Source organism: Oncorhynchus gorbuscha, linkage group LG10 (assembly GCF_021184085.1).
Source record: "Oncorhynchus gorbuscha isolate QuinsamMale2020 ecotype Even-year linkage group LG10, OgorEven_v1.0, whole genome shotgun sequence".
Taxonomy (NCBI): domain Eukaryota; kingdom Metazoa; phylum Chordata; class Actinopteri; order Salmoniformes; family Salmonidae; genus Oncorhynchus; species Oncorhynchus gorbuscha.
Window position 1 is genome coordinate 41,002,887 of NC_060182.1, and position 26,238 is coordinate 41,029,124.

Sequence of the window (26,238 nt, forward strand, 5' to 3'; positions counted from 1 at the left end):
GAAAGGTTGGTCTGAGGCAGTGGACACCCGTTGGGAGTTCGATCCCAATCCTCTCTCTCTCGCGCACAACCACACACAGCCATACTGCTCACAGGTCACATTTCCAATTCCACACAGACAGTTCAAGCACCAAGCAGTCACTCCAAATGAATGTCAAATTAGTGTGTGTGTGTGTGTTTGTGCATATATGTGCTGTTTATTTATCCTGTTAACATAGTTGGCTCCAACACGGTCCCCAGTCCATTTACAGTTGCTGGTGAATGTCATCCCCGGGTATCCAAACCAGACATGTAAGAATAGTGAAGTGAACAGCAGTGTTGTTGTTATATATATTTTAATAGTAATTCCGTGTACAACTTGGAAGCGAAAGCTTGTCAGGCTTTCATCCCAATGGTACAGAGAGTAGAGTAGTGTTTATACACATCAGATGGTTTTACATAATACTAAAAACTCATGTTAGCTCCCAAAGCTAACGCCTCGGGCTTTAGCTCAGTGGGCTAACACGATCTTGCATCACACACTCAGAATCCGGTTTTAATAACCAGTTCGTGCCACTCCGAATGTGTAATGGGTAGAACTAATGATCTTGGTTATACTATATGTACAGTTCACAATGTAAGTAGAAGAGAGACATGGAATATGCTGGATAATTCGATGTACCAAGTGTTAGTGCACCTATACTGCGCCCAATTTTCCCGATAGCGATGGGATTTGGGTTTACGAGTGTTTTGGAGATGTAACATACCTAAAAAAAAAACAAGCAGAGAAAACGTTCGCTGTCTGTCGTTGAGGCATGTGTCGATACTGATAGGATCGAAAGAAATTAAACGCTGGTTTCGGATCAGCTTTCTCCATTTAAGTCTTACCTTAACGTTTGAATTATTCCACAATTCTGACGACGGATCAGCTCCTAGACAGATATGATCAACTACGGCTGCAAATGTCGAGGCGTCTTATTCTAATGCTTACCCTATAATAATGCACTAAATCGAGATTTGGGCACATCATTGAGCACGTTAGGCTACCATCATTAACTATATTGAGACAAATTACAGACAGTACCCTACAGTAGTAAAATATAACTCAATTGACATAGGCCTATAATAAGCCTACTGTATCAATATTTTAACGGAGTCATCTGGTTTTAATTTGAATAATATTTTTTATACCTCGCTTGTTTGTATCAATTGCAAAGACAATTGCAACTTTATATGTGTAGTGTTAACCATGTGATTCTATGTTTAGCGGAGATCTTCTGTGTATAAAGTTACGCTGGAGGCCAAAAAGCATCTAACGCCGCACTTGGCTTTCTATGGGCGGTCTGAGGCATGCCATAGATTACGAGCGTTTTCACGTGCAACGTTAATAACGACGGTTTTGGAAAACAGCTTGAAGATTTTTACGATGCTCACACTAAGGTTTTAACAATGAATTTATACTTGAGATGATTTTGGGAAGTCGGGCCCTGTACATTTTCTGATATCCTTACTTGTGCACACTCTGAAATGTAAACAGACAGGAGGGGTTAAGAAATCCACTTGGTCATGATGATTGCTTCAACACACAACTCTCTCATCACATACCCATAAAACACGTAATTGTAAAACCACATGCTCACCCACTCAGTCCAGTCTTTTGTGTTTGTTGCCATTTCAGTGTGTGTGTGTGTGTGTGTGTGTGTGTGTGTGTGTGTGTGTGTGTGTGTGTGTGTGTGTGTGTGTGTGTGTGTGTGTGTGTGTGTTTGTGTGTGTGTGTGTACTGTATGTGTGTGTGTACTGTATGTGTGTGTATGTTGTGCGTGTGTTTGTATTCTACTCCTCTCCTTCCGTCCTCCCCTAGCCTCATGGTCTGATGGTTATAGAAGGTCAACCATCTGTGCTTAAACAGATGGGTTTGCTTTGAATGCTGTCTTCATTTTATTTTGTTATCAGTTTTTGTGTCCTTCCTTGTTTGGTATTTTTATAACTTAAATAAATAAACAATTGATAATTAAAAAGAATACTATAACAGTAAAGCAGTTCCGTCTTAGATTATGAACAGCAGGGATCATACTGTACTTTGAACTTTTATTTTGAAACAGCAGGGGACTTTTATTTTGAAACAGCAAGGGCTATTATTTTTTTAAACAGCTAGCTAGGGGATGTGATTGGCTCTAGCTCAGTGTGCTAACCTGGTATTGATTCAAAACACTCCCGACCTTGGTCCCACTCAAGATGCTGAATGCATGGGTAGGACTGATTATCTTGGTTAAACTGTATGTCCAACTCACTATGTTTAGTAGACGGTACATATGGCATATGCTGTATATTTCCCAATGCAACCTTGTGTACCTATTCTGTACATGTTGTAATATTCATATGTTCACACACAAGGGGTCAATAAACATACTTGGTCATGATTGGCTTAATAACACTCAACACACTCATGAAACACTCCTTAATTTCAAAAACCACACACTCAGTCTATGTCCTTTCATCCTTTCAGTGTGTGTGTGGGGGGGGGTTGATCAGGGTCAGTCGGGGTAAATGAGGAACCCAGAGAAGGTGCTGTATTTGTTGGTGTTTCCTCCATGGACCTTTCCCCCGTCCAGCTGTACACACACCTCGTCCCCCACGTCCAGATGCAGGATCACACTGTTGGATGCGTAGTCGTAGTTCTGGTCCGCATCCTGGGCTATGGCGCTGGCCTTCACCTGTCACACACAGAGGGGAAGACAGAGGGACAGTTAGGGGAAGGACAGAACAGACAGAGCAAATGGCATGGCTTGAAATACAGATAAAACCATCAAGATTATAGCTTTAAAATAGGCAATTGTAACAGTAACTTAATTCATGCATGTGTGCCTACGTGTCCACATGAGTAAACCCAATTAAATGTTTTAACAAACAAGTAATGATCCACTGCCTGCGGGTCAATACAGACTGAGCTCCTTAACAGCATGCAAATGGGAATCTGTCTGACGCTCAGGCTGGGCCTGACACAGCAGATGCGCTCCAAATTACACCCTATTCCCTGCACACATTTTGACCACAGTCATACTTGCCTTGATCAAACGCCGTGCACTATAAAGGGAATAGGTTGCCATTTGAGACGCTGAAAGCCAGTCAATACCATGCATATTGAGCTCTGCTACTAGCACTAAGCTAACATCATAAAGCTCGGGTTAACCCGAAAGCATCTTAAGGCTAAGTAAATTGTTAGAACCTTGGTAGGTGCATCGTAAAATCGCCTGGCTGTTTCCCCATCACCATTGTCAATAACGTGGCATGTGAAAACACTCGTAATCTAACGCCTTCCTCAGGCCACTCTTAGAACAGCTAAGTGCGTCGTTGTGATGCTTTTTCTGCCCTTCCACTTCACTTTATACACAGAAGATCTCCGCTAAACATAGAATCACATCTCTGTCACCACTGATAACTTCAGAACAAAGTTGACTACAAATACAAAGCTGCCAATGTCTTTTAATTGATACAAACCAGGGACTTATAAAAAATGCTTCAAATTAAAACCGAGATGACTGCATTAAAATATAAATACAGTAGGCTATAGGCCGATTTCAATTAAATTGAAATACATTTAATTTTCAATCAAATGTGTTCTATTTTGCTACTTGTAGGCTACTGTCCGAAGGCTAATTATATGTCATGATGTATGGCCTAACATGTGCACAATGATGTGCCAAATCTTTATTCAGTACATTATTATAGGGTAAGGATTAGAATCAGGCCCCCAGTGTCTGGTCTGGAGCGTGAAGTCACAAGCTCTCGCCTACTTTGTAGCAACCTCGCGGTGCCAAAAGCCCTGGTCTGCCCAAGAAAGCCTATGTAAATTACGATCGCCAGAACAGCCAAACTAAAACATTTTGGAAGGCCGTTTTGGGTTCTAAAACGTGTCTATTATGTTCAAGGTCAATCCCCACAGTAAATGATTTTAAAGTTCGCTACAAATTGAGATATTTAATTAAATAGTGATCCAGAGCGTTGGGCCAGTAACCGAAAGGTTGCTGGATCGAATCCCTGAGTTGACAAGATCAAAATCTGTCGTTCTGCACCTGAGCAAGGCAGTTAACCCACTGTTTCCCGGGCGCCAAAGACGTGGAAGTCGATTAAGGCAGCCTCCCCACACCTCTCTGATTCAGAGGGGTTGGGTTAAATGGGTTAAATGCAGAAGACACATTTGAGTAGAAGGCATTCAGTTGTACAACTGACTAGGTATCCCCCTTTCCATTCTGACTACTACATTGTCGTCACACAGGACCACGCGCTGACACAGACACAGACCAATCATGGGCCGACAGGCTACGTGGAGGCTCTCGCCCTCATGCACGCTCTTTGCAAGTGCACCTAAGGGGGTGTGGTGTGCTCATAAATTTACTCTCTCAGGCAGGAAGAAAATGACTACATTGACCATGATCCTTTGCTACTTACGGCCCCTTTCACCATGATCCTTACCGATCTTTTGGTGCCATTCAGCCCCATTCAGAAATATGGCGCCCTTCAAATTCAAATACTTCTGGTTTCATGCGCCATCGGGAGTTTTCCGTAGTGTAATGACTTGTCAGTCCTGAGATGGAGATCAGGGGTGCCGGCTAGGCAAAGACCCCCACCCTCTCCTGGCACTGTTGGCCAGTTTAATGATGCTCGTAAATACCTTCCCTTGCCAAGCAATATGGAGGGAGAGACCTTAGTAGAGCAAAGTACCTTCTCCCGCCAAAACTCCTACCTACCCTAAATTTCAGAATTAAGCAACATCTCAATTTTTGAGAATGTGGAAATGGTCAGTGGAGACCAAAAGAAACCTCATGTCGAATTTGTTTTGTAAATGTAAATGTTGTAACATCATGAAAGACGGTAGAACCACATACTGTAACTGTATCTGTTTGTCTACACTTCTCAATTATGAGGTTTGCATCTGAATGTTGTATAAAATGAATGATTAAGTATCAGAATACTTTTAAGAAAATAGAAATGTGATTTTAGTCTTCTAAATGAGAAAATGGTTTTTCATGTAAAGTTTATCAAGTCAGTAACCACTCCCACGTGAGCAGAGAGATTATGCAAAACGTAATGGAATGCCTTTTTCCCCAAAGTGTTGAAAAGGACGCGCTGAATAATTTAAATAAAGACCAGTTACGTGCAGCACCAGCTGAATACGTTACAAATGGTTCAGAAATCTACCACTCCATAGGCCATGCAGACTAAGGCGTAAAACTACAACTCTACCAAAGGACAAGACCAGAGAACGTGAGGACACTGGTCCCCACGTTGAAATGGTTACCACTCTATAGACCAAGCAGACTGACGTGTAAGCCGAATGTTGCAAAATGGTTCTAAACTCTGAAACTATCGATCACTACAGAAGAAGCAAATTCTAGACGTCACGTTATCAATCTGCAGATGGAAACATACGTAGCCTTGGACGAGAAAACCGACAACCTCTGAAGCATTCTAATGAGATCAACTTTAATAACTACTGTACAGGGTACGTCGAAGTACCATTCTTACCACCACCACGACCAGAAGCTCTACCTAAGGACATGGTGATCTCTGGTGGCCGAACCAGAGCCGTGACCAAAGGATTTGGACGATCAAGGACTGCTCAATCGTAAATACATAAATTGCATTCTCTTTTCCGAATGAGCGGCTATTAGATTAAAAATCTGGTATTTTCGTGAGCGTGGCTTCCCAAAGTCCGATAGAGTAACTCCTTTGTCTCCCTTCCTTCCCCCCTCCTCTCTCTGAATTCCCCACCGTGTTATAACCAAACTGTCCTGTCTTGGTAGTCTTCTAGAGAATATTTACTCTATAATGTCAGTGTGTATTTGTGTATTCTGTAATTGTTTAATTAGTTCGTAAATAAATAATTGAGCCAATTTGTGTATCGCTGATTCATCAATAAAGTAGGGTTTGTGCAGACTACAAGAAATGTCAACGTTCAGAATGACTGATGAGGTAATGATACATTAATAAGTGACTGTAATCGATAAGATATGAAAATATCTGAAGATATTAACTCTTTAAACAACATTTTCCTGTGGTGCCCCCGACTTCTTGGTTAATTAATGTTTACATGATTAGTTTAATCACGTAATAATAATAACACCTAGAGAATTGATTTGATATAACAGTCTTCACATTAATGAAAAGTCACGTCACGACAATAGGAATCCGTGGATGACGTCAGCGCTATCACTATCTACTGGTTTTAATGTATATGGTTAGAATAAACCTCCTCAATATTTGCAGCCATAGGTTAGAATATCTTTCTAGGAGCTGATCTGTCGTCAGTGTTGTGGAACAATTCTAACGTTAAGGTAAGATTTGAATGGAGAAAGCTGATCCGAGGGCAGCATTGCCTTTCTTTCATTCCTATCAGTATCGACACATTCCTCAAGGACTTGCGAACGTTCCCTCTGCATGGTGTTTTGGGAAACGTATGTCACATCTTCAACCATTGTAGGAAAGATGCATCGTCAAAACACTCGTAAGCCTAAGTTCCATCGTTATTGGGAAACCGTACCCAGGTCAATAGCTGGTGGTGGAAGATACTGTTGCTGTTTCTGGATCTGACTGCCTGACTGGATGACTTCCAACCCCATAGACAACCCGTTGTCCCATGTTAACCTCTTCCTCATCTATTCTACACTAGCCAGTCAGCCTTCTGCTTCATTACACATGCCTGAGAAACCCATGCACAGCTACAGCAGCTCTTTGATGACCAAAAATAGTGTGTGCGTGGGGGGGGGGGGGTTAATGGACAATAAAGTACATATTATCTTATATTCACAGTCTTTTAAAAAAAAGAGAGGAGTGAGTATATAAGATTTATATCTCAACTCTGTAGTCATATGTCTGTCTGGCATCAGTAGCCTAACTGTCCTTGGCTCTATCAGGCTCCATGTCCAGGCAGCCACGGCTCTGAGCACAGGCCACTCGATCTCTGTCAGCTCTCCAGACAACCGACGCACATCTCCAAGACACCGCACCACATGACAGGCTCAGAATATGATCTGCAGCTCAACTAACATGACTCTCAATCCCACCCACTGTACCGTGTCATTGGTAACACTTGACTTAAGGCTGAAAGGTATAATAATGCTTGATAAGCACGTATGAGCCCTTATGTCCTTCTCCACAACAAGCGGCATTATGATATCTATATGCTAAGCTTAGGAAAAAAGGTGCTATCTAGAAACTTAAAGGGGTCTTCGGCTGTCCCCATAGGAGAACCCTTTGAAGAACCCTTTTTGGTTACAGGTAGAACCCTTTAGGGTTCCATGTAGAACACTTTCTACAGAAGGTTCTACATGGAACACAAAATGGTTCTCTATGGGGACAGCTGAAGAACCCTATTGCAACCCTTTTTTATAAGAGTGTACATACCTGGCTAATCATTAGTAAGTAAGCCTTGTCTGAGCCAGAATGGCCCCTAGGTCCTTACCCCCAATCCATCTCCTTAATGCTGAGTAACAAAAAGAGAGGCATCGGGTCCCATTTTTAGAGTCTTTATTATGACTCAACCGGGGTTTGATGCCCAAACCTTCCAATCTCAGGGCAGACACTAACAAGAGAACACTGGCCCCACGTTCTGTATAAGTCATACTCAACAGAAATTTACCAGATACTCTCATCCTGAGCAACTTACAGGAGCAATTAGGGTTATGTGCCTTGCTCAAGGGCACGATGGACATATTTTTCACCTAGTCCGCTTGGGGATTCAAACCAGCAACCATTCAGTTACTGGCCGAACACTCTTAACCGCTAGGCTACTGGCAGATCATGCCGACTTGTTTGTATGCTTTCCGTTGTTGTTGCACCATCTATGCTCAGTGGGCAGTCAGAGGGATAGAATAAAGGAAGGATAGTCCTACAGTGAGCCAGGGGAATGGAGGACGAAAGAAAAAGAACATGACAGAGACGCACCACTTAGAAAAAACATGACAGTAAAAGGATGGCAAAAGGTTGACAGAGAGAGAGAGAGAGAGAGAGAGAGAGAGAGAGAGAGAGAGAGAGAGAGAGAGAGAGAGAGAGAGAGAGAGAGAGAGAGAGAGAGAGAGAGAGAGAGAGAGAGAGAGAGAGAGAGAGAGAGAGAGAGAGAGAGAGAGAAATCAGGGAATGAGAGGGGAGGAATATAGACGTGTGTGGGCTGAGAGACGAGGCAATAGGGAGATGGGTGGTGTGAGGGCCAGACTGAGATCACACCACAAGAAAGATGTATAGACAAGACATGCAACATGTCATGATAGCCAGACAAGTGAACAAAGCATTAGAGAGAGAGGAAGAGAATGGGTTTAGACCAGGGCTATCCAACCCTGTTCCTGGAGAGCTACCATCCTGTAGGTTTTTGATCCAACCTTAGTCTAGCGCACCTGATTCTAATAATTAGCTGGTTGATAAACTGAATCAGGTTAGTTACAACTGGGGTTGGAGCGAAAACCTACAGGAGGGTAGCTGCCCAGGGACAGGGTTGGAGAGCCCTGGTCTAAACCCATTCTGTACCCCCTAGACAATGTCGATGTCTGTTATGAGTTACGTGAAATCAGTATACTAATTAATGAATCATGCTGACGTGATTCCCCCAGGGGATATTTCCCATGTTATAACTCCACCTGTTTGTGTCTGTGTTCGTGGTAGTTTCCTTCATTGCTGTTAGGGGACATTACATGTGGTTGGAGCTAGAGGTTATGGCGGTGACATAGTGACAGCAGTTTTTCCCCTGCCCTTGCCATCAAAAGTAATAGAGATTTGGTATTTAACGTTCTACCACGTTTGCAATGGTCTTGTCTACACTAATACTGTCTACACTGCTTTATAATATACCACAGAGGGGTAATATGTCATGCTATACTTCTTAAACACAACATCTCCCCTAACCTCTCATTAACTTTGTGGTGGTGCTATCGTTAATCTATTCATTTGTAGTCCCACGCGGACGATCTGTACATTATCTGGAAATAATGGGCAAAGTGGTAGGGACCTCAATACAATGTGCAATATGGACATACTGTCTTCATTCCCTCTGATTGAAGCTATCCCTGGCTCTTATTAATCTTTAATCCCGTAATCTTTTAATAGATCACCTGAAAGGTCAAGTGATTTCATACGGCCGTGTTAAAATGTCAGGCCCCTGGCCCATTCTGTAATGACCAGCACCTGTATTACCTCCAAGTGACATGGATTGCTTCCCAAATGGCATCTTATTCCCTACATAGTGCATTACGTTTGACCAGAGCCCTAGTGGACTCTGGTCAAAAGAATGGGGAATAGGATGCCATTTGGGGCACAAACATGGATATGGTAAAGCTGCTGAAATATAATATAATTAGCCTTCAGAGTACTATAACGAAGGAAGCTCTGGCTCTGCCTATGTACGGTGCCTGACTCTTTGAAGAAGTAAATGTAACCTGTATTTGAGACTTCAAGGCAACCAATAAAAGAGTTCATGATTATGTCGTATAAATCTCTCAAAATAGAGATCTTTTGATCCTTCACGCCAGAGTCATTAGTAATCATGTATGTACACAGTAAAGGCCTGTTCACCCGGCTACCATCTAAAAGGCGGAGACAGTAAAGATCCATCAAAGCTGGGACTGAGAGACTGGCCATCAGACTGTTAAACAGTTGTCAGTAGCCGGCCTCTACCCAGCCCAGTACCCTGCCCTGAACCGTAGACACTGCTGCCCTATGTAAATAGAACTATTGAACACGGGTCAGTTTAACAATGTTTACATATTGTTTTACCCACTTTAAATTTAAGCTAAGTACACGAAACATTAGGAACACCTGTTCTTTCCATGACATAGACTGATGAGGTGAATCCAGGTGAAAGCTATGATCTCTTATTGATATCACTTGTGAAATTGACTTTAATCAGTGTAGGATGAAGGGCAGGAGACAGGTTAAAGAAGGGTCTGTAAGCTTTAAGGCTTTTCTGAGGGCAAAAAGGGGGTGCAACTCAATATGAGGAAAATGTTCTTAATGTTTTGTATACTCAATGTATATACTGTATTCTAGTCAAGGCTCATCCTATTTAACTACTGCTGTACACACCTTTCTATTTATACACAGCCCATACTGTCTATACACATCATTATATATATAATCTGTATATACAGTGCATTTGGAAAGTATTCAGACCCCTTGACTTTTTCCACATGTTGTTACATTACAGCCTTATTCTAAAATGGATTAAATAAAATAAAAACACAAAATAACCCATAATGAAATTTTTGCACACTTGAAATTCTTCATTTACATCAGTATTCAGAGCCTTTGCTATGAGTTTGAGATTGACTGAGTTTTTTTGGTAATGGGGTTGCTCCCTATGCACCTGCCAATGTTAATCTATTGAATATATTAGCAGCCAGACAGGAAACAGTTCTAAAGTTTTTCCCCATTGATAACCTGAATGACAATGAACCTGACTCTCGCCCTGAGGACATGCCAAGGGAAAATACATATTGTAAGAGGAAAATCACATTTTTACCACCCGAAAGATATCCCTCTCTTGAAACATATTGCCGCCTAGTTGAGAAGGATGTACATCATCTCCTGACTAAGAATAAATTGTACCAGGTATTCCACAAGATGTCCAAAGCAGAGAAATAATATATTATGGAACTCTTATGGAACTGAAAGATCATTATAAAACCAATAGTGATGCTAAATGCAGTAGACTATGAAAAGGAAATTCTGAGACAACTTAGTGATGATGAATTTGACAAAAGACTCCCAAAGGACCCTACTAATCAATTCAAGTCTCTGATCCATTATAAATTGTCAAAAATGTGGAATGAAGGGGAAATTACAAGGACAGAATATGAGTTTATGAAAGTTGACTGCCCAATCACATCTGTCATATACGCTCTACCCAAAATTCACAAGCGCATGACACTACCTATACCAGGCAGGCCCATTGTGAGTAGTAATGGATCTCTGACAGAGAATATCTCTACCTTTGTAGACCATTTTGTGAAACCCTGGACAATCTCCCTCCCCAAGTATACTAGAGACTCTATTGATTGTAGACTTTTTTTTACTCAGTGGACCATATACCTGAAAATCATATTCTGTGTACTTTTGATGTTACCAGTCTATGTACTAACATCCCCCATCAGGGCGGCCAAGAGGCCCTCAAGTTCTACCCCTAATGCTCTACCCAGCACCAATTGCATTGTGGACTTGGCTGAACTAGTACTAACCTCCAACTAGTTTATCTTCAGAGGAGACTTTTTCCTCCAAACCAAAGGGACAGTGACAGGGAGCACTATGGCTCCTCATTATGCTCATTACTATATCTAGGAATGTTTGAAAAACAGGTGATGCTGAAGCCAGACCTTAACCCATTTCTCTTCAACATTCTCCTAATTCGGAGATGTTTGGATGACATTTTCATGATCTATACTGTCACCCAGGAAGAACTTTTGGAAGTCCATGCTTATCTACACTCTATGAATGAACACCTTCACTTCACCATTAACTATGACATATCACAAATCAGTCTTCTTGATGTGATGGTTATTAAGGACAAAACCACCCTCTATGCAGATCTCTATAGGGGAAAGGGGGATACCTAGTCAGTTGTACAACTGAATGCCTTCAACTGAAATGTGTCTTCTGCATTTAACCCAACCCCTCTGAATCAGAGAGCTGGGGGGGCTGCCTTAATCGACATCCACGTCTTCGGGCGCCCGGGGAACAGTGGGTTAACTGCTTTGCTCAGGTGCAGAACAACCAATTTTTACCTTGTCTGCTCAGGGATTCCATCCAGCAACCTTTCGGTTACTGGCCCAACGCTCTAACCACTAGGAAACCTAGGGACAGGAATACCCTCCTTAGAGGTGACATCTTTCATCCTCGTCCACTTATTAAAAGTCTCCCTATAAGTCAATTCAATCTTATCAGAAGAATATGCAGCTCTGATGCTGCTTATCAGAAACAGACGACGGACTTCACACAAAGGTTTAAGCAAAGGGGGTACAAAGACAATTGGGTAAAACATGCCAATGATCGTTTTGAAGGACTAACACAGTTGGAAAGCCTTCAACCAAAAGTCAAAGAAAAAGCAGAGCATGTACCATCATGCATTGCCCAATTCTCACCATTATGTAAGGCATTGAAGGACATTATCAGGAAGCACTGGTACATTATTGATACTGACCCATAGTCGAAACACATTTTTAAATATCCCCCACGTATGGTTTTTAAAAGACCTCCAAACGTGAGAGATATTGTGGTTAAATCTGATTACCCACCAGAGAAAAGGGAAAGTTTTTTTGGACAAGGTTCCGTAAGGTAATTACAAATGTTCTCAATGCAGCGTACCCACCCCCGCACAGGAGAACGATTTAAGATCAAGGGCCTGATTACCACCAATGTTATTTACATGTTGAAATGTCCTTGTGGTCTGTCTTACACAGGGAAAACCCATAGAAGCCTTAAGACACGGACCAGTGAGCACCGCAGCAACATACGAACAGGTGAGACAAAACATCCGGTTGCTGTTCATTTTGTACAAGCTGGACACCCAATTAGTTCTCTGAGATACTTTGGAATAGAAATGGTCAAGATGTCACGCAGGGGAGGGGACATTGAGAGGAAACTTCTTCAAAGGGATTCTTTCTGGATCCACAGGCTGAACACACTGTCTCCTCTTGGCCATAATGAGGAGTTTGACTATAGTTTCAATGTCTAAATTGTGTTTGTTTTTTATCCTAATTTAATATCGTATGTGTATTACTGTAAATATTGATCACATTCCCTGTGTATGATCATATATTTTGATTCATTGAATGTTAATATTGGGAAACTATGTTCTACATTTTCTTTACCTCCTGTTTCAGGAAGTGATGTCACTGAGTACTGCCCCTATATATAGGATGTTCTAACCCCACCTGGGATATTGATGCCTGTCGTAAATAAATATCATCTGGGAGCATGAGCAGCAGGGGGCGGCTTTTTACTTTCTGTTGTCCACAAATTAAATTGATTGCGTGTGATTTGGAAAAGCACACACTTGTCTACATAAGGTCACACAGTTGACAATGCATGTCAGAGCAAAAACCAAGCTATGAGGTCAAAGGAATTGTCCGTAGAGCTCCGAGACAGGATTGTGTCGAGGCACAGACCTGGGGAAGGGTACCAAAACATTTTGGCAGCATTGAAGGTCCCCAAGAACACAGTGCCCTGCATCATTCTTGAATGGAAGAAGTTTGGAACCCACTAAGACTCTTCATAGAGCTGGCCGCCCGGCCAAACTAAGCAATCGGGGGAGAAGGGCCTTGGTCAGGGAGGTGACCAAGAACCCAATGGTCACTCTGACAGAGCTTCACTGTGGAGATGGGAGAACCTTCCAGAAGGAAACCATCTCTGCAGCACTCCGCCAATCAGGCCTTTATGGTAGAGTGGCCAGACGGAGAAACTAGGTAAAAGGCACGTGAAAACCCGCTTGGATTTTGGGAAAAGAGTCTCTGGTCTGATGAAACCAAGATTGAACTCTTTGGCCTGAATTCCAAGCATCACGTCCGGAGGAAACCTGACCCATACCCATACGGTTAAGCACGTGGTGGCAAAATCATGCTGTGTGGATGTTTTTCAGCAGCAAGGACTGGGAGACTAGTAAGTATCGAGGGAAAAATGAACAGAGCAAAGTACAGAGAGATCCTTGATGAAAACCTGCTCCTGAGCGCTCAGGACCTCAGACTGGGGGCGAAGGTTCACCTTCCAACTGGACAACGACCCTAAGCACAGAGCCAGACAACGTAGGAGTGGCTTCGGAACAAGTCTCTGAATGTCCTTGAGTGGCCCAGCAAGAGCCAGTACTTGAACATTATCGAACATCTCTGGAGAGACCTGAAAATAGCTGTGTAGCGACGCTCCCCATCCAACCTTACAGCGCTTGAGAGATTCTGCCGAGAAGAATGGGAGAAAATCCCCAAATACCGGTATGCCAAGCTTGTAGCATCATAACCTTGATGACTCGAGGCTGTATTCGCTGCCAAAGGTGCTTCAACAAAGTAATGAGTAAAGGATCTGAATACTTATGTAAATGTGATATTTCATTATTACATTTTTTATACATTTGCAAACAATTAGGAAAACCTGTTTTTGCTTTGTCGTTATGGGGTTTGTTGTGTGGATTGTTGAGGGAAAAAAGCAATTTATCAATTTTAGAATAAGGCTGTAACGTAGCAAAATGTGGAAAATGTCAAGGGGTCTGAATATTTTCCAAATTCACTGTATGTACAGTTCCAGTCAAAAGTTTGGACACACCTACTCATTCAAGGGGTTTTCTTTATTTTTACTAATTTCTACATTGTAGAATAATAGTGAAGACATTAAAACTATATAATAACACATATGGAATCATGTCGTAACCAAAAAAAAGTGTTAAACAAAACAAAATATATTTTCTATTTTAGATTCTTTAAAGTAGCCACCCTTTGCCTTGATGACAGCTTTGCACACACTTGGCATTCTCTCAACCAGCTTCGTGAGGTAGTCACCTGGAATGGATTTAAATTAACAGGTGTGCTTTGTTGAAAGTTAATTTGGTATAATTTCTTTCCTTTTTAATGCGTTTGAGCCAATCAGTTGTGTTGTGACAACAGAAGATATCTATTTGGTAAAAGACCAAGTCCATATTATGACAAGAACAGCTCAAATAAGCAAAGAGAAATTACAATCCATCATTATTTTAAGACATGAAGGTCAGTCAACCCGGAAAATTTCAAGAACTTTGAAGGTTTCATCAAATGCAGTCGCAAAAACCATCAAGAGCTATGATGAAACTGGCTCTCATGAGGACCGCTACAGGAAAGGAAGACCCAGAGTAGCCTCTGCTGCAGAAGATACGTTCATTAGAGTTAACTGCACCTCAGATTGCAGCCCAAATAAATGCTTCACAGAGTTCAAGTAACAGACACATCTCAACATCAACTGTTCAGAGGAGACTTGGGGCCAAGAAACACGAGCAATGGATATTTGACCGGTGGAAATCTGAACTTTGGTCTGATGAATCCAAATTTCAGATTTTTGGTTCCAACCACTGTGTCTTTGTGAGACGCAGAGTAGGTGAACGGATATGTGGTTCCCACCGTGAAGCATGGAGGAGGAGGTGTAATGGTGTGGAGGTGCTTTGCTGATGACACTGTCAGTGATTTATTTAGAACAGGGCTCCGGGCAGCCGAGCGGAAATGGAGGAAAACTCGCCTCCCTGCGGACCTGGCATCCTTTCACTCCCTCCTCTCTACATTTTCCTCCTCTGTCTCTGCTGCTAAAGCCACTTTCTACCACGCTAAATTCCAAGCATCTGCCTCTAACCCTAGGAAGCTCTTTGCCACCTTCTCCTCCCTCCTGAATCCTCCGCCCCTCCCCCCCTCCTCCCTCTCTGCAGATGATCGTCAACCATTTTGAAAAGAAGGTCGACGACATCCGATCCTCGTTTGCTAAGTCAAACGACACCGCTGGTTCTGCTCACACTGCCCTACCCTGTGCTCTGACCTCTTTCTCCCTCTCTCTCCAGATGAAATCTCGCGTCTTGTGACGCCGGCCGCCCAACAACCTGCCCGCTTGACCCTATCCCCTCCTCTCTTCTCCAGACCATTTCCGGAGACCTTCTCCCTTACCTCACCTCGCTCATCAACTCATCCCTGACCGTTGGCTACGTCCCTTCCGTCTTCAAGAGAGCGAGAGTTGCACCCCTTCTGAAAAAACCTACACTCGATCCCTCCGATGTCAACAATTACAGACCAGTATCCCTTCTTTCTTTTCTCTCCAAAACTCTTGAACGTGCCGTCCTTGGCCAGCTCTCCCGCTATCTCTCTCTGAATGACCTTCTTGATCCAAATCAGTCAGGTTTCAAGACTAGTCATTCAACTGAGACTGCTCTCCTCTGTATCACGGAGGCGCTCCGCACTGCTAAAGCTAACTCTCTCTCCTCTGCTCTCATCCTTCTAGATCTATCAGCTGCCTTCGATACTGTGAACCATCAGATCCTCCTCTCCACCCTCTCCGAGTTGGGCATCTCCGGCGCGGCCCACGCTTGGATTGCGTCCTACCTGACAGGTCGCTCCTACCAGGTGGCGTGGCGAGAATCTGTCTCCTCACCACGCGCTCTCACCACTGGTGTCCCCCAGGGCTCTGTTCTTGGCCCTCTCCTATTCTCGCTATACACCAAGTCACTTGGCTCTGTCATAACCTCACATGGTCTCTCTTATCATTGCTATGCAGATGACACACAATTAATCTTCTCCTTTCCCCCTTCTGATGACCAGGTGGCGAATCGCATCTCTGCATGTCTGGCAGACATATCAGTGTGGATGACGGATCACCACCTCAAGCTGAACCTCGGCAAGACGGAGCTGCTCTTCCTCCCGGGGAAGGACTGCCCGTTCCATGATCTCGCCATCACGGTCGACAACTCCATTGTGTCCTCCTCCCAGAGCGCCAAGAACCTTGGCGTGATCCTGGACAACACCCTGTCGTTCTCTACTAACATCAAGGCGGTGGCCCGTTCCTGTAGGTTCATGCTCTACAACATCCGCAGAGTACGACCCTGCCTCACACAGGAAGCGGCGCAGGTCCTAATCCAGGCACTTGTCATCTCCCGTCTGGATTACTGCAACTCGCTGTTGGCTGGGCTCCCTGCCTGTGCCATTAAACCCCTTCAACTCATCCAGAACGCCGCAGCCCGTCTGGTGTTCAACCTTCCCAAGTTCTCTCACGTCACCCCGCTCCTCCGTTCTCTCCACTGGCTTCCAGTTGAAGCTCGCATCCGCTACAAGACCATGGTGCTTGCCTACGGAGCTGTGAGGGGAACGGCACCTCAGTACCTCCAGGCTCTGATCAGGCCCTACACCCAAACAAGGGCACTGCGTTCATCCACCTCTGGCCTGCTCGCCTCCCTACCACTGAGGAAGTACAGCTCCCGCTCAGCCCAGTCAAAACTGTTCGCTGCCCTGGCCCCCCAATGGTGGAACAAACTCCCTCACGACGCCAGGACAGCGGAGTCAATCACCACCTTCCGGAGACACCTGAAACCCCACCTCTTTAAGGAATACCTAGGATAGGTTAAGTAATCCCTCTCACCCCACCCCCCCCCTAAGTTTTAGATGCACTATTGTTAAGTGACTGTCCCACTGGATGTCATAAGGTGAATGCACCAATTTGTAAGTCGCTCTGGATAAGAGCGTCTGCTAAATGACTTAAATGTAAATGTTAAATGTAAATGTAGAATTCACTTAACCAGCATGGCTACCACAGCATTCAGCAGCGATACGCCATCCCATCTGGTTTGCGTCTAGTGGGACTATCATTTGATTTTCAACAGGACAATGACCTAACACACCTGCAGGCTAGGCAAGGGCTATTTCACCAAGAAGGAGAGTGATGGAGTGCTGCATCAGATGACCTGGCCTCCACAATCAACCGCCTCAACCCAATTGAGGTGGTTTGGGATGACTTTGACCGCAGAGTGAAGGAAAAGCAGCCAACAAGTGCTTAGCATATGTGGGAACTCCTTCAAGACTGTTGAAAAAGTATTCCAGGTGACTCCCTCATGAAGCTGGTTGAGAGAATGCCAGTAGTGTGCAAAGCTGTCATCAAGGCAAAGGGTGGCTATTTTGAAGAATCTAATCTTGTTTAACACTTTTTTGGTTACTACATGATGTGTTATTTCATAGTTTTGATGCCTTCACTATTATTCTACAATCTAGAGAATCGTGAAAAGAAAGGAAAACCCTTGAATGATTAGGTGTGTCCAAACTTTTGAATTAAACTGTATATATTTACAAAAATATATATGGGGGATTGGAAATGATGCAGATAATTACATTGATGGAAGCTACAATCTATCTGCCATATTAAAGCTGATCTACCCCCTAAAAAATATTATAATAAAAATAAACATCTCAAGGAGGATCAATGGAAACAGGATACACCTGAGCTCAATTTCGAGTCCCATAGCAAACGGTCTGAAGACGTATGTAAATGAGGTATTTCTGTTTTGAATTTTTTGTATATTTGGAAAAATGTTTCAACTTGTTTTCGCTTCGTCATTATGGGGTAATGTGTAGGTTGATGAGGAAAACAATTAATTTAATCTGTTTTAGAAAAAGGCTGTAACATAACAACATGTGGAAAAAGGGAAAGGGTCTGAATACTTTCCAAATGCACATTTATCTGCAAATCTGTGCACGCAGCCAATAAACTTTGTTTTCATTTTAATTACATATCCAGACCTTGTAGTCTAGACTGTTATTGTATAGGACTGTTTATGTAAAACGGCAAAAACAAACTGTGAGAAGAAGAGAAACCTTGACATATGGTATCAAAATGTACAATTTAGCCCAAAGTATAGTATATTGTAAATGAAATCTTTTGCATATCACATTAATGCCACTGACATAGTCAACTGAATTTCTAAGAAGGTAGCCCATTAGATGTTGTTAGCACTCACCCTCATTCATGTAAAATGCCAACAAAACTCTAGAAAACAATGAAATGCTAAAGTAGCTCGTTTCCCTGTAAAACCCAACCAAGAGTCCTCTTGGGGCAGCTAAAACCTTTTCAATAAATCTTCTATTTCTACTGCTTTCTCCTCATCCCGCTCTCACTCTCTGCCTGCCTGTCTTGTCTTGCCATGTGCAGCAGAGAGAGAGAGAGAGAGAGAGTCCCCTCTCTAAAGAGCTACTTTTCTATTGGCTTCGCTCTAATAGGTCAGTATATCACAGCCAATGAATCCTGTCAGTTTTATTACCACTGGACCAAGGCACTACAGATAAAAACAAGGCTTTGTATACCCTCACATCTCCCTGCTGGTCTCACAGAATAGCTGTGCTTGATCAGTTTGTTACCCTAGCCACACCCAGCCCTCCTTCACCACCACCCCTCCTCTCATCCCTCTGGTCCTTCTGTTTTGTGTTTCTCCTTTCGTCTACCCTTGTCTGACTCTTTCAACACACACGTTCACACATCCCAGGTTGTATATGAAATGACAGTGCAGCTGCCTCCCTCGCTCCCTCCTTTCCAGGACCGTTTACCAGAGACTCTGTGTTGAAAGGGCCAGGCCCAGCCAGACACAGAAAGAGAGACAGCCCCAGGCTCTAGGCTGGCCCCAGGGGCCCCCTTTCTCCTCGCAGCCCCAGGATCAGCTCAGTGTGGCGGCCTCACATGGAGGATCTCACTCCCCCTCTCCTGGCCATCTCCATCCCCCTGTTGCTCTCTCTCTCTCTCTCTCTCTCTCTCTCTCTCTCTCTCTCTCTCTCTCTCTCTCTCTCTCTCTCTCTCTCTCTCTCGCTCTCTCGCTCTCTCTGTCCCTCTCTCTCTCTGCTCTGACTCTCTCTCTCTTGCTCCCACACAACCCCCACCTCCACATAAATCTCCTTCATAATCCTACCATGCCTCCCTCACGACTGTTTGTCTCTCTGTCATTCATTTCACCATTACCAGCAAAAATAGCAGACCTACGTAAAACATCCTTTCACATATTGGAGCAATATTTCTACCATAAAAGCCCCTGCACCCAAATAATATGCTTAATACATGCATAATAAATGATGTTAAAAAATCTTACAAAATAATAGACTTATACTTATACTTATACTGCTCCTTCTTTGAATAATTGGGGAAATCAAAAGTGGCCACATGCCAGGGTTTTTAACTTGAGCCTCCCTCCGACTATATACCTGAGGGAAAAAAGCACCCCTTCACAGTTTGCCCAAAATAATGAGGAGGATGACATATGCTGGGTGTCAATGGGAAGTCACAGCAACACAGCATCACTGTCATCAGCAACATGAGATGCTAATGTAATATTGGCTTGTCACTACGGACATCTAGCAGAATGACAAGCTGACCTTTACAGATGACAATCAATCGTTGTTATTCAAATCATCTACGAGAAAACACATTGCTAAGAGCAAATATATGTAGCCTATATTACTTTTGTCTATATCATTACCTTGGTCAAAATGGTTATGTTATGGTAACACAAGATATTACCACTCCAGAGGAGTGGATGAATCAATTAATTAATCTGATGGGTTTTTAAACTGTTAATCACCACATACTGTATAGAACCACTACTAACAGGCACATACAGTCGATTTCTATAACATGTCTAAGATCTAATAAGGTTACGGCCATAGCACCACACACACACACACACACACACACACACACACACACACACACACACACACACACACACACACACACACACACACACACACACACACACACACACACACACACACACACACACACACACACACACACACACACACTTACTTAATCAATCTGCCTTAGAGTGGACACTGGACAGACACACAGGGCTTAGCTGCACCTCTAGCTGGCTGGCTGGCTATAGACTGTGTGGACTCCGTGACCTGCGTCTCATTTAGAAACAACTACCATACGGACGCTGACCAGAGCATGGAAAATAACTGAGGCATTGATCGATGTCTGGAAACAGAATGTAACTATGTAAATGGTGACTAAGAAGTAGTTCTAATGTAGCACCACCAATGAGAGAAGCTTGGTGGGGGTGTGGGCGTTCACATAGATTTTCAGGGCGGAACGCATTTTCTCCCAAGTTTATATTTTTACTTGATTCATTTAATTATCAGTCAGACCAACTCAATGCCCTTGTGGCTATGAAGAAGTCATTTCCACAACTTTGATATTTTGTGTTTACAGTATAACCCTTTAAAGCCCCAGCTATAGACAGACACTGTGGGGCGTGTCCCACATGTCACCTCATTCCCTATAGGACACTACTTGAGCCCTATAGGACACTACTTGAGGACTATAGGCTGCAGTCAAAAGTGCATTATAGAGATAATAGGCTGCCATTTGGGGGACACAGAACTTTCTCACAAAGTTGCAATACTGCTGCACCTGCGGCAACGGAAGAAGAGGTCCTTTGACTCTGAAGTCAGTAGGAATACAGCATGTTGGACACATCGGCCATTTTGTAGATACTGTACCATCACTGATAGGGATATAGCCTCAGGCATAGAGCTCTTCTGCCTCAGGTGTTCAGAATGTAATGCACCGTTTGGAGGGTACGAAGAGTTAACATCAGGTATATGAACGATAAGACTTGGACAAGAGACAGCATACGGAATTCAACAGGACATTACTTTATTCTTGGTCAGGCAGCCACCATCTCAATCAGTTTACGTGACAGAGAGGAATATATAGACGCAGGTCAGGCATTACTAATCAATGCTCATCAACTCGAATTTGAACTCTTACAAGAATAAGACCATGCAGCAAAACAGTAGTGATTCATTTACAGCACACTTCTATCTACATACATCTAATCTCTCGCGTGGACAGATGCACGTACCACAACTGGTATCATTGCATTTGTCAACAGACTGTGGGACGCAACGACTAACAAGGAACATCGTCTTGGTGCGCTGGTTTTTCGTCGATGACCATTTGGACAAATCATGATTTCGCAGGTACTTGCATCTTTCCAATCTCAGAAGAGGAGGGGACATTTGGCCCATAGAATTGTCCGCAACTTGCAAAGAGAGAGAAGGGTGGTGCAACCGCCTTGCTCTCGCCCCTCTTTCTGGTAACTTTTATAACACATCTCCCCACAGGACATGAGCATCAGACGCAACTAGGTAAGATTTTAGTTCTGGGTTTCCGAGATTAAGTAAGCTAAATACATATCCCAAAAAACTTTTGGGGGAATTGACTAGGCTGCAGTCGAGGTAACTCGAAAAATCATCTTTTTATATTTCGAGTGGAACATGAACACTGATATTGTGCTGGAGATAATGAATAAGAGGGTAAAAAGTGGTAAACTGTCCCTTTAAACCAATTTCTAATATGAGATCTGATCTCTATATAACCTGTTAAAATAAATGGGGCCACCTGATGGTTGTGAGATGGACGTGGGTCTCTGTGACGTTAAATAATTGAATTGAGTGAAACTATAATTTATGGACAATCAATGGGCAATGACGAGAGGAGGGTAGGAGTGGAGGATAGGGGGTAGAGAGAGGAGGGTGTAGAGGGTGGTAGAAGCAGGAGAGGCAGGAGAGGGGCATACAGGGGTAGAGCGGAGGCAGAAGTGGGGGGTGGGGGTGGTGTTTCAGGGGATCTAATCTAGGAGTTATGAATGATTTAACAGGGTGATGAGATGACTAGAATGACAATATATCTGATATCGCTAACTGGTAGCCAAATAGATTCACTCAGGCTTTGGACACATTTAAAGGACTGAATGCCACACTGCTAAAATAAAGAACGTGGTGACTGTCTGATTTATTCAGATGAAAACATAGCAGTGTTAAAGTCCTCAAATTAAATCCCTGTGATTTATCCCACACCTCTTATTTTCCTCTCCAATTTTTTTTTCCTCTTCCCACCATCAGGCCCTCTATCTTTAATTAGTACCAGGGGAACGAGAGAACAGGGAACGAGGGATGAGTGGATGAGTGGCCTGTCAGTTTCACTTTCATTATTTATTTATCTATCTGACGTGTAAGCTGACTCGTCCGAGTTGTGACAGACTGTGTCCCAAATGGCACCCTATTCCCTTTATAGTGCACTATTTTTGATATAGTGCACTATTATTTTTTTTGATAGGGTGCCATTTGGGACACAATCCTGATGTATTATATCGACTCATTTTACTTTCCTCTGGCGAAGACCGACAGCAGCATACTGCCACTTGTCATTTGGCTACGGCTTATGGGAATACAAATATTAGTAACTGTGATTTGAAAGTGTAAATGGTGTTTTTAAATCACGACTTCTCTTTAAATGAGGGAAAATATTTTCTTAGCTATATTTTGCTGCCGTGTTGCTGCGGCCCATAGGTACATGGGAATTTGATGTAAATTGAAAGTGACCAATCTTGTATAGCAAAGGTGAAAGTGAGTCAATTAGTGACTCTGAGGTAATGGTCAGTGGAGATGTGTTGCTCGGACAAACACACATGCACGCACACGCACACTCTCTATCTCTCCTACCTGTCCGTTCTTCTTCAGGTCGGCCCACATGCTGGTCCCGTCTCCACCCCTCATCAGAACATGGTAGGTGAAGTAGTAAATACCTGGTAGAGGACAGGTGAACTTCCCAGTACTAGGCTCATAGTAGTTCCCTACATTGGTCACCACATCATCAAACTTCAACACCTCGATGCCCTCATGCTGTTTCCTTAGCCCTGCATAGAAGGCAATCTTAGGGCTGTAGAAGGAGGGGACGTAACCATTAGGTCCAGGGCCGGGAGGCCCCTGTGGGCCTGGCTTGCCTGGTTCCCCAGGGGGCCCTGGGTCACCCGGAGGACCAGAAATCCCAGGGACCCCGCGGTACCCCGTTTTTTTCCGCCCAGGGTAGTCCGGTTGGGGGGACACGGCTGTCAGCTCCTGGCCTGGTTGGGCAGTACTATATTGATCACAGACCATTCTGCAGCTCCCCAGCATCTCATAATGGGTCCCCCCTCCGCCACTTCCTGGGTTAGCTCCTCCACCTTTGGCGGTGTGGACCAATAAAGGGATGGCGATCAGGAGGAGTAGGACCATGGCCACGCCCACGGCGGCTCCGATGACACACTTCCAGCGGCTGAGCCGAGAGGCAGCCAGAGTCAGAAAGTCCTCCTCCCCTTTAGACGGAATGCTGCCGGGTGCCAGGGTGGACTATAGAGAGACAGAATATGAAAGAGTGTAAGGGGGGATGGGTGAATGAAAGACTAGAAGGAGTGCATGGAGAGGTTTGGCTGCTATATGAATATGGTGCTCTCAGACTAGGACCACAGGCAGCCAATAGAGAGGGTCCGTTGAGACACCCTGAGTAGAATGTGGGCGAGAAAAAGGAAGATGGCGGACGGAGAGATCAATGACGAAGGGAAGAGAGGAACAACAGGGAACAGGGGGATGACGAAGGGAAAGGGGTGGTGAAGGAGCAGGATTTAACTATTTTAAAATCAGTGTTCAGACAACACTGTGTTGTAGGTTGATCTGGACAAAGATCTGGTTTGGATTGTGTTGGACAGCTTATAGAAAACATCATTTATTTCATTAAGCCTCTTTCACCCGTTTTATTTCCCCAGTTCTTGTCTTCCAGAGTTCTTCTAGTCTCTGCTTTGAATAAATTCCTTCTCTTTTCTGTGCATCAAACATCAACCAAACCCAGCCCAAGAGAGGGTACAATAGTTAAACTTGTGACATCAGAACTTATCCAGAGCTCACTGATTCGACATCAGGTGCCAAATTCAGCTAATTATGTACTGTAGTTGGCAATTGTTTTTTGTTTGTTTAATAAAGAGTCATTCACAGTCTCTTGTTAATTAAATAGAGCACATCTGCTTTACTTAATGTCCCCCTACGAAGGACTGCATCTCACCTCATAGAGGTGTCTGCACTAAATGTGTCATGGCTGTGAGGGAAAAGATAGGAAGAGAAGGAACACATAAAGTCGATGTGTTCAGAGTTCCCTCCCTGTCAGAATAATTTTAGTCCTCTGTGTTTAAAGGATGGTAGTGGTATTATAGGGTGTCCTGGTCTAATTGGAGGGTGCCGGGGAGAGAAACCAATAAAATCTTTATTTTGTGATCCAAGGTATATTCCTCTATTCTGGGACGCACAAGGTCTGTGGAAAGATGAAGGAAACAAAATACATTCATATAGTGTTTATATTTCTATTCTTTTATATTATCCCATCCAATTAATATAATTATCCAAGCTACAAATCAAACGCTCCTTGAGGTTTGACACTGACCACTCTCATTTAAAACAACTGGTATTTTCTACATGGAGGACAGTGTTTAATTTCCGGTCCTCTTTTCAGATACATGCACAAATAAGGCAATTACTGAAATCTTTTATGAGGTCTTACAAGGTCAAAATGTTACAAAATCTGACAAAATGTAGTTTTATGTTCATCCCAAGCAATCCCTACATATTTAATTAACAGCCTTTTTAAAAATGAATTTACTTCCAATTATCAAGTGATTTTATTTGTTATACACTTAATCGAATTATTAGTAGCTTCTAGGTAGCCTACAGTATTTATATTCGTTTGTATCACTGTTCAGAACATGTCTCACTCTCTCCATGACACATCTGGGGAACGGACACATCAAATCAAAAAGCATACACTGCGCCTTATTGTTACTCACTCTTTGTCTTCCTACTGCAATGACACTGGAGTCAAGAAGATTTCTCCACCCGGCGTCTTTGAATGGAGTGTATCGAATCCTCCCAGGTGCGATGAGACCCCGCGAACAACTTCGCGCGTCAAATAAATAGCCGAGGTCGCGCGCGCTTTTAAGCAGGAGAAGCCCGGGAAGTTAAGAGAAGGAATTTTAAAAATCACTCCTCACCACCACTTCTACGGTAATTCCCCGTTTCGACTGTGATCAGTACAGTGCGGTTACTTATGAAGTCCAACATAGATCTCAATAAATGAGGGAAATAACCAACCCGAAGTTGCTAGAAATGTTTTTTTTTGTCGCCCTCGGTAGCTTGTCCAAGTTACTGTTGAGTGTTGAAGACGGAGCATCCTTTTGTTTATAAAAACCGAGTTACTTTGAGGAACTGATTTTGTTCCATCTCCAACAAACCGCGTTAAAAAATCTCCCACTCCCTCCCTGTGTAGGCAACACCTGTAAGATCTCTCGCTCACTCTCCCTCTATCTCTTTCTCTCTCCCCCCCCCCTCTCCCTCTCTCTCTATCCTTGTGTTTTTGATTGCAAGCATTTTATTACAAAATATAGCCCTTGGGCTATTATAGGGGAACATAATGAAGTGTATTTTATATGGAAGCCCATTCCCACCTCCAATTATTATTTTTTATGTCGATACTATATAAAAATGTTGAGATACTATCAAAAAATGTCAAGATACTAACTTCAAAGTTTGAGATACTTTTGTATATATAGTGTATGCAGGACACCCCTTCAAATGAGTGGATTCGGCTATTTCAGCCATACTCCCTTGCTGACAGGTGTATAAAATCGAGCACACCGCCATGCAATCTCCATAGACAAACATTGGCAGTAGAATGGCGCGTACTGAAGAGCTCAGTGACTTTCAACGTGGCACCATCATAGGATGCCACCTTTCCAAGTCAGTTCGTCAAATTTCTGCCCTGCTAGAGCTGCCCCGGTCAACTGTAAGTGCTGTTATTGTGAATTGGAAATGTGTAGGAGCAACAATGGCTCAGCCGTGAAGTGGTAGGCCACACAAGCTCACAGAACGAGTGAGCTTGTGCTGAA

General features: G+C 43.4%; 1 protein-coding gene across 1 annotated transcript; it reads right to left on the reverse strand.

Annotated features, from left to right (window-relative positions):
- Positions 1 to 317: 317 nt before the first annotated feature.
- Positions 318 to 25,300, reverse strand: LOC124045162 (complement C1q-like protein 4). Its single transcript, XM_046364406.1, has 3 exons — positions 25,141 to 25,300; positions 22,994 to 23,659; positions 318 to 2,692 (listed from the first exon to the last, which is right to left on the reverse strand). Exons 2-3 carry the CDS (start codon positions 23,543 to 23,545, stop codon positions 2,513 to 2,515), a joined length of 732 nt encoding a protein of 243 aa, XP_046220362.1. The 5' UTR covers positions 23,546 to 23,659; positions 25,141 to 25,300; the 3' UTR covers positions 318 to 2,512.
- Positions 25,301 to 26,238: the final 938 nt, after the last annotated feature.